The sequence below is a fragment of the Lycium ferocissimum genome, chromosome 5 (assembly GCF_029784015.1).
Source record: "Lycium ferocissimum isolate CSIRO_LF1 chromosome 5, AGI_CSIRO_Lferr_CH_V1, whole genome shotgun sequence".
In the NCBI taxonomy this organism is placed as follows: domain Eukaryota; kingdom Viridiplantae; phylum Streptophyta; class Magnoliopsida; order Solanales; family Solanaceae; genus Lycium; species Lycium ferocissimum.
Genome location: NC_081346.1, coordinates 15,543,958 through 15,554,130, shown reverse-complemented (window position 1 = coordinate 15,554,130; position 10,173 = coordinate 15,543,958). Strand labels below are relative to the sequence as shown.

General features: G+C 34.7%; 1 protein-coding gene across 1 annotated transcript; it reads right to left on the bottom strand.

Moving 5' to 3' along the window:
* Positions 1-1,296: 1,296 nt before the first annotated feature.
* On the bottom strand, positions 1,297-3,753 carry LOC132057592 (uncharacterized). The gene is made up of 4 exons (XM_059450221.1): positions 2,921-3,753; positions 2,762-2,837; positions 1,814-2,157; positions 1,297-1,525 (listed from the first exon to the last, which is right to left on the bottom strand). Exons 1-4 carry the CDS (start codon positions 3,751-3,753, stop codon positions 1,297-1,299), a joined length of 1,482 nt encoding a protein of 493 aa, XP_059306204.1.
* Between the last annotated feature and the right edge of the window lie 6,420 nt (positions 3,754-10,173).

The following is a 10,173-nucleotide window of genomic DNA, read 5'->3' as shown; positions in this document are numbered from 1 at the left end:
CCCTATAGCTGATTGAAAATTTGTATTGTACCAAACTCAGCTAAGGAAAGCCATTTGCACCAATCCTTGTGTTTCTGTCCAGTCATACATCTCAGGTATGACTCTAAACATCGATTCAATCTTTCGGTTTGTCCATCCGTTTGTGGATGGTAGGCTGAACTTAAGTTGTACCTGTAGATTTTTGAAAAGCTCTTGCCAGAACAGACTTACAAAGATGGGATCCCGATCGGACATGATTGAGCAAGGTACTCCATGTAGTTTACACACCTGATCCAGGAACATTTGAGCAATTTGAGTAGTATTATAGGGATGAGCTAGGCTTATGAAATGTCCGTATTTGGTAAACCTATCAATCACCACTAAAATGACATTTTTTCCTTGTGATTTAGGTAGGCCTTCGATGAAATCCATGGAAATATGCTCCCATGCCCTATTTGGAATCGGTAAAGGTTGTAGTAATCGGGGATAAGCACAACTCTCGCCCTTGTTCCTTTGGCAAACTTCGCATTCTTGAACTACTGTCTTCACCTCTTGTATCATTTTTGGCCAGTAAAAAATGGACTTTAGCCTTTGATAAGTGGATGCACCCCTGAATGCCCACACCACGATGTTGAATGCATATCTTGTACCAATTTTAGTTGAAGGTTCTTTCGGTTGCCAATCCAAACCTTCCCTTGAAACCTTAATAAACCCATCACGAATGTTACTCCATGTACTGCATTTGGATTTAAACTGAGTTTTGTGATCATAGTTTGGGCTTCTTGGTCACCCTCGTAGCTTTCAATTACCTCCTGGGTCCATTTAGGTTGTGCCACACATAAACCCAAACACTCTGCCATAGGTTCCTCCTCTTTGGCTTCCTTTCCTCTTCGAGACAATGCATCCACTACAATGTTATATTTCCCTTGTCTGTAATGTATTTCATAGCTTAGTCCCATTAGTTTTGTTACCCCCTTATGTTGTAACGAAATCGTGATGCGTTGATCTTTGAGAAACTTCAAGCTAAAATGATCTGTTTTGATCACAAAATGATTGGGCTGGAGATAATGTCTCCATTTTTCCACTGCTTGCAATAAAGCAATCAGCTCTTTCTCATATGTCGACAAGCCCAAATGCTTTGGGCTTAATGCTTGACTCGTGAAGGCAATGGGCCTGTTGTTTTGGGAAAGCAAGGAGCCATACCTAGCCCACTAGCATCGACCTCAACCGTAAATGGAGTTGTGAAATCTGGAAGGGCCAAAACAGGTGCATTAGTCATTGTAATTTTTAGCGCTTCAAAAGCCATCGTTGCCTCATTCAACCACTGGAAACCCCTTTCTTTAACAGCACTGTCAACGGCTTGCTAATCATTGCATAAGTTTGCAAAAGACGCCTGTAGCAACCCGTTAATCCAAGAAACCCACACAATCCTTTAATGAAAACTGGTATTGACCATTTCACCATTGCCTCTATTTTTGCGAAATCAGTATTCACGCCATCCCCCGTAATGACATGACCCAAATACTCCACTTTGTTTTGAGCAAAGCTGCATTTCGAGTGTTTGGCATATAAATGATGATCAACTAAAAGTTTAAACACCACTCTTAGATGATTTAAGTGTTCTTGAAGTGTCTGGCTATATATCAAAATGTCGTCAAAGAAGACTAACACAAATTTTCAAAGATAAGGGCCGAAAATATTGTGCATTAGGGATTGGAAGGTGGCCGGTGCATTCGTTAAGCTGAAAAGCATAACTGTAAACTCTCATAGACCATGATGTGTTTTGAAAGCCGTTTTGTGTTCATGACCTTCTTTCATCCTAATTTGATGATACCCCGATCTCAAATCCAACTTGGAGTAAAAATGTGCTCCATTTAGCTCATTAAGTAAATCTTCCACCACCGGAATTGGACACTTGTTTTTAATTGTTATGTCGTTGAGCTTACGGTAGTCAACACATAATCTCCATGTAGAATCTTTATTTTTGACCAAAATCAGCGAAGAGCCATAAGGAGAGGTGCTAGGCCTCACAGTTCTTGCCTCCAATATCTCATTAACTATATTTGCATCTTTTTGTTCATGAGAATAGTGGTAAGGCCTTTGATTGACTGGTCCTGCCCCTGTAATTAATTCAATGGCGTGATCACATGAACGATTTGGGGGAAGTGTTTTGGGTTCCTGAAAAACCACATAGAATTCGTTCAAGATCACTTTGAATGGGCTCGGAATAATTTCTGGGTTATTAAACCTAACAGCCTCCACTTGAAAAGTTTGGGCCACCCAATTACAACCTCCTCTTCTAAGAAGCGTACGAATAGTTCTTGAATCAGCAAGGCCCAATGATTGTGACTCCTGGTAACCCACTATCATCACCATTCTATTACCTCTCATGAACGTAATGCTGTGGGGTCTAGTGTGTAACACTATAGGGGCCACCACATCTATCCAATCCATTCCTAAGAGTAAATCACAGCCTCCTACCTTTAGCAGCCTGAACTCGAATTCGAATCCTTCTCCTCGCATTTGCCATCGTACCTTGGAACAAATTAGGTTGCTCTTTATTGTTTCCCCATTCGCAACCTTAACCCTCATAGACTTTCACAAAGCCCGTATTTCTAATTGTAATGCCAGCCACGTGTGAGTTAATAAAGCTATTTGTAGCTCCACAATCCACTAAAATCACTATAGGCTCGTTGTTAAGCAGCCCTGATATTTTTATGGTAATTGGACTATGATAAGGGCCTTCAATCATGCTTATGGCTCCCTCCTCTTATTCAACTACCTCTGTACTCTCCACCTCTTGATCCTCTTTTGTTCCAGAACCCTCACCATCTACAACCGTTAGTTCCCTAGTTCCCCTTCATTGCCCTCCATTGTATGTAATACACGTTGCTTACATTTATGACTCGAAAAATACTTTTCATGACAATAGAAACACAACCTTTTATCCCTTAAAGTCTCCATTATTGGATTTTTAGGCAATGCCAATTGGGGTCGTGTGACAATGGGTGGTAAAGCCTTGGGAATTTGAGAGGTAGTTCCTTTAGGACTTGAAGGAAAAGTAATCTTAGGTTGCGAATATGATACTTTAGTGGGCTGAATGTTCTTGTAGATAGCCACAAGAGTTTGCTCATGCAACTTCGCTACTTCCAGAGCATCTATCATATTTTGTGGGTTAGATGCCCTAATCATTGATGCTAAATCAGATTTTAACCCCCCAACAAAACAATAAACGAAATACGCTCTATTTAATGTCGGGTTAATTAACATTAAGTAAAAACGTAACTCCTCAAACTTGTTAAAATAACTCTCGACATCAGCCCATTGTTGAAGCCTATTGAAATCAATGACAATATCCATTGGTCGAATATTACCATATCTATGACAAACATCCAAACAAAAACCTTCCCATGTCACCACTCCACCATGTTCCATTACGTATACATCAAACCATGCATCCATTTTTTTGTTGATGTGCACAGCTACGTAACTCATCTTTTCATTAGGAGAAATTTGATATAGTTCAAAAAACTTTTCACATCTCCTTATCCAACCTCGAGGGTTGTTGCAATCGAAATCCGAAAAAGATAATTTAGCTTTTGGACCTCTATATGAGTTATTCGTGTTTGCTGGCGTAATGGTATTAGTTTGATTGTTGGTCTGAGTATTTGTTGGAATATTGGGCTGCAACAAGGTACTATTGACAATAGCTTGGTAAGCTAAAGGAGGAAAATACGTTGGACCATATTGGCCATATGTGGTGCCCGAATTCATACTGGTATGCACATTTTGGGTTGAAAAACTAGTAGAAAATGCCGGGTTTGTCAAAGAAGTTAGAATCGAAGGAAAATTGGTTGTCCTAACAAAGATTAGTGAGGGATATCAGAGCTGGTGGGTAAAAAGACGATTAAGAATATTGAACTGTGGGTCTTGAAAAAGGATTCACTTGATTAAAAGGGGCTAGAGGTAGAGCCATACATCTACCAGTAGTGAAAGGAACAGGGGTTACCGGTGAGAGAGTTGCTCTGTAGTTTCGACCCACAAATGAATCTCCTCTTTCGCTGTGAGAGTTTCCAATAGCTAAAGCTGCACGAGATCTCTCTGAGGCTACTGTATCTAACCTCCTTTCCGACTCTATTTGGCTCAACAAAACATCAAGACAACGATTGTTTTCATCGTGTTTCTTCGAGGTTTTAACATTCAGCTGTTGCTGATTTGATTCTAACAAGTCCATTCTTTTCATTGAGTCATTTATGAAAGCTTGTAACTGGTTTTCGATTTTTTCCCAGCCCCCATCAGGGGTTTTGTCTTTCTGCGATTCCACCATGGAAAGCCTGAGCTCTGGATACCAATTGTAGCGTGATAGCTACTGGACGAGATTAGTAAAGGAAAAAAAAGAAAAACAATAAACTTAAAATAAAGTTTTCATTATCCAAAAGTGCTCGTAAAATGACTCCTACAAGATATTTTAATATCCTAAATTCCTACCAGCTGGATAGTGTACCCTACCAATAGAAATTAGACAACTACAAAAAAGGAAATAACGGATACAAGGAAAATAGCAAGACACATGTTAGCCAATTACATAGGCCACCACACTTAAGATGTTAATAATGAAACTTAATAGACAACGAGAACTTGAACCCAATTTCTTTCTTCATATGTTTCAGTGACTCAGCTGATCCTTTGATCTGTTACAAAGTATGACAATTTTATTATATCACCCCTAATTATTGCTCAATCATCTAATGATTGAAATCAATCAAATATACTTTAAAAGTTGTGCAGTCACTAACAATTCTTCGAGTTTACAACTCAATAATTAATAATTAGGGTAAAATGGGTATGTAATGATAAATTATCTCTTGATTTCCCAAACTAGACAGGTAAAAGTGGACATCTATTTTTAGTACACAGGCAAGTAAAATTGAATAGAGGAAGTATATACTAATGGACAACTGAAAAGCCACCATCAGTTTTCAAGTTCTTAGATCGTGCCTTCTCCTCTCAATCACCAAAGTTGAGGCTATTTGTTTTACTAGAGCCTCTGAAGATATGGGCTTGGGTGATTGTAGATTTGATGGAAGGTAATTAGTTTTATTTAATTTTATGATTTAGACGAGATTGGTTTTGATTCCTTCTCTTCTTTAAAGTCTATTTTGTTAATTGATATTTTATGATTTCTATTTTTTATTTGTTATGGGGTTAGTGAAATTTTTCTATATTTTGTTTATTTTAAGCAGAGGTGGTGAAGCAGCGTCATTGGAGTTTTTAAGGGAGATTGGTAACAGGAATATTTTGTGTTCTTTTATGTTGCAAAACAAGTTCATTCTTTCATCTCACATTATACTAACACTAATTTGTTTCTCAATTACACTTAGTATTTTAGTGAAGTATGGATTTTGATATGGAAAAGAAAAAGAAAATACAGATATTGAGATGTATCTCTTCGAAAGGTGATATAACTAAATTTCGAAAGGTGATATAACTAAATCAAACTGATTTATTTTGTATACTCCCTGCATCCCAAATTAACTTTCATTTTAGCTCAAAAAATTTGTCCCAAAATAATTTTCGCTTTACAAATTCAAGACTAAAATTGCTCATTGTTATCAAGTACACCTTTAAGATTAAAGAAGAAGGTATAATACTTAAGAGGAAACAACCAATCTACTTCTATTAGATAGGATAACTTAATAGACTATACCTTGTATTGATTGTTTTCTTAATAAACGTAAAAAGAGCTAAAAAGACAGATAAAATTCGACAGAGGGAGTATCTATGAAGTTGAGGTTAGTTTTTGCCTATAAGTAGTACTTTCATAAAAGTCATTGCTCTTCCAAAGTCCAAAATATTTGAATTTGATATTTTTCTCCTTTATTTATTGAGTTTCGTTAAATTCTGTAACAACTTTATAAATTCATTGTTTATAAATTACAATATCAAGTATCAAATATTGTATATATTAATGGGGAACTGAAAATCCACCATCAGCTTTCAAGTTTTTAGATCGTGTCCAGGGGCGAAGCCTGGTGGTGGTGGCCGGGGGTTCACCCGAGCCCCCTTCGGCGAAAAATTATCTTGTATGTACATTATTAAAATTATTTTTTATTTATATATAGTAGATGTCGAACCCACTAGACTTCTTCTTTTATTTAAATCCTGACTCCGCCATTCATCCTTTCTTCTCCTCTTCATCCTTTTATCTCACAAAGCTCAAGTGATGCCAATTTGTTTCTCTAGTATTCTTAATATTTTTGTAAGTATGAGTTTTGTTATAAAGAAAAATAAAAATAGAGAGAGATACTAACATGTATCTCTTCGAAAGTTGATATAACTAAATCAGACTGGTCTATTCTATATATCTATGAAGTTGAGGTTAAATTTTCCCTATGAATAGTACTTTCTTAAAAGTCAGTGCTCTTCCAAATTGCTTTTACTCAGGGAGTAATTTGGTTATATATAATTGTACTTGTAGGGAAGCAACTCCTCTCCGATACTAAATCCGTCCAGTTTGTCCAATACTTGCTAATTTTATTACATTTGTCCACTTTGGGATCTAAGGGTCAATGTTAGTTAAATTGATTAAACCCCAAACCATGGTTAAAATGAGTTGCCACTCTGGATGATTACCAAGCTTCCGCAAAAATTGCAGGATTTCCTTCTGATTGGAAAAGATTTTCATTCCACAGATAGAATGCTTTAATTTCAAGAGAGAAACAATGCAAGAATTAACAACAATTGAAGATTAAATCACTACAAGGTACAACTACAATAAAAGATAGCAAGGAAAAAGAGAAAATTATTTCTTACGTTTCAAATTATGTGGCACCTTTCTAATGTCGAGAGTCAAATAAGTTTTTTTTACCCTGATTTTTTCATATTCCGTATAAATATTTTACATGTCAATTATAGTATTATTTTTTTCCATAGTTTTCAAATATGTAAATTTTATTTTTGAATTTATGATCAAATAAAAAATTTAACTCTCAAAATTCGAATTGTGTCACACAAACTGAGGTAGAGTATGAACAATTTTCTCATAACCATGAAATGAGTTTACACTTCATTTTTTTACTACCGACATAGAACATCAGAGAAGTGATTTTTCTGTATAGATCCCAGAACATTATATTCATGAAATGAATATTCTTTTTCAATCAAAAGAAAATTCAGCTATATTTTCGGAAGCTGGTAATCATCCTGAATGGCAACTGATTTTAACCATGGTTTAGGGGTTTAATTAATTAAATTAGTAAGTACCCTTAGATCTCTAAGTAGATAGGTGTAATAAAATTATCAAGGTACTGGACAGACTGGACAAATCTAATACTGGAGAGGAGCTGATACCTTCTTGTAAAGGCTCTTATGTTCTCTTTTGAAAGTGTTCTTATGCATGATCATTTATTGTTATTGCTTCTCTAGTTAATTTCGTTTGAGCTTCCTTGTTTCTAGGAGTGAGTCAATGACCTCTCTCAGCAAGCAATTTTCTTGTACTTTTATTTTTGTATTATTGATATTTTTTATCTTTCTTCTATTTTGGTGTTATGTCAGCTTAATTTACTTACATTATGCATTTGCTTTTTTGTTTTTGGCATTATAAAAAGTTATTCCTTTCAATGTCCTTTTTAAAGAAATTTTCGGTGAATGACTGATAGTATTCAAAGATTGATTTGAGCGGAGGCCTATCCCTCAAAGGATAAAGATATCAACTAAATTTACACTAAGATATGTCTAAAAATCAATTAATTAGTAAATATATAATTGTAGATATAGTAAAAGTGACTTTGCAGTTGGGTCAAAAACTTATTTAATTTTTTTAATCCATTTTTGTATTTTTCCATTTCTTAATTCACTTTATTCTAAAAAGTCTAAAACTGTTTGATTTTTGATACTTTTCTCCCCTATTTATTGAGTTTCACAAAAGTCTCTAACAACCATATTAATTTATTGTGAATAAGTTACTCCCTCCATTTTATAATAAGTGGCGTTCACATATAAGTCCAAAAATGAAGAAATTGTACGGTTTTGCCTTCACACGGGCTGATTTCCACCCTTCAAAATCAAACTTATGCTTAGCGGGACATAAGTTCGCCTAAATTTGCTAAGAGCGCGTGACATAAATTTGAAGATATTATGATGCAAAAATACAAATTTATGCCCCCAAAAAAGTTGTTTGTCTTGAGGGACAAAAATTAAAAACCAGCACAAAATAGGAACAAAGGAGCAAATGACCCGGCAAAAATTAAAGACCATCCCATGTGAAGAACAAAAGTGCAATTTTTTAGGGTCATTTGCGCGATTATCCATCAAAGGCACTAGTCTTTAATTTTTGTCCCTCAAATTAATGGTCTTTAATTTTTGTCTTTCGCCTAATATCATGAGGTTTGGAATTCGAATCCCGGCTCAGTGAAAAAAAAATCACAAAACAGAGTTCCGTAGCAAAGTTAGGCCGATTCGGTTCAAAATTAGGCCTATCTTACGAAATTCTTTTTTTTTTTTCTTTTTTTTTTTTACTGAATTAGGGTTCGAACCCAAACGCTTTTTCAATTATTAGCAAGAAAGAATATTAAAGAATAGTGCCTTTGAAGGGCAATCCGAACAAAAAAATCATATCCGCACAAAAAAAATGATTTTTTTGTTGATTTTTCCTCTTTTTTAACTCTTGGCCCAAATACCTTCTCTGAATCAGCTTCTAGCCCAATATCATAAATTGGCCTGTTCGCAGCATGTTCTGGAAAATATCAAAGAAACTTGAGTTCGTTAATAAATCAAACAAATGGAGCCATTATTACGCATAGGGGTGTACAAAGAAAACTGATAAACCGCACCGAATCGATAAATCGAGTCAAACCGGAAAAAAAATTCGAGCAGTGATTTGATTTGACTTGGTTTGGTGTTGGAAAAAAAAACCCGATCATAATTGGTTTGGTTTGGTTTTAGCTAAAAAAAAAAAAAAAAAGTCAAACCGAAGCAAATCAACCCAACATTACATGTATTCAATTTTTAAAATACTTTATACATAAAAATATTAATTTTAATGTAATTTATAAATATTTCTTATATTTTTCATAGTTTTTTGTCTTTTATCATATTATTTCAAGCTTGAACTTAGAATTTTGAATGTCAATACGGTTTATATCCCATGGATGTTAGTAACTCAAATAAAGTCCAAACTAAAGCCAACTCAACACTAATACTAACAAAAGAAATTCAATTCTAACACTAGGAATGACAATAATGTTGGATATCTGATCTATTCTTTAGTTTTGCATAATTGGCTCAGAGAGTGAAAACACATAAATTAATTTGTTTTTCTTTGTCATGTAATTAACACTTATTAGCTATACTTATTTTATCATGACTTAGTATTTTAGATTATGGTCATTTTCTTTATGGCTTATTAATTAGCAATATTTATTTTAACCGATTTATTGTCTTTTTTGTTGAATATTTTAATACAATATCATCACTCATCTCATATTTTGTGTTATTTTCTTAAGACACCTTAATTATATAGTTGTATCTTACTAAGACTAAAGAAATATTTGAAGTAAAAGTTATATGTTTTGTATGAAGACTTTTCCGGAAAAAAATCCGAAAAACCCGAGAAAAATCAAAATTGAAAAACCCGAACCAATCCGGTCTATGTACGTTTTTTCTAATTACACATGGGGCGTTTGGCATTATTATTCGGTCTGTGTTTGCTAAATGCACAATTTAGGTCAAAAAGATTCAATTCTTTTTAGCACTTGTGTGCATATGCCAATTCCCCCACCTCGGGAGTTTGCTTTAGACTTTCGGTGCCCCTTGTATTCTCTGTTGATTACTATCTCAAATCAGCGTACAGCAGCATATTGAATTGAAACAAAAGGACAATTGAAAATTTAAAGGAAGGGAAAAAGAAGAGAGTGTGATTGATAGATGTAACCAAAAGTCCTAAACCAACATGAGATGAGAGAAATGGAAATTTTGAATAAATTGAAGAAACTAGCTAGGCGTTTGGCCATGAAAATCAAATATTTTTCACTTTATTTTAAATTTTGAAGTTGGAGTTGAATACGGAGTTGTGTTTGGTAATAATTGTTTTTGCAAAGAATATTTGGTTGTTTGAATGTGCTAAAAGTGAGAAAAAAAGGTTATAGAGTGTTTTTCAAATTCCAAATACAATAGTTCAAGTTGTATTTGAAATTT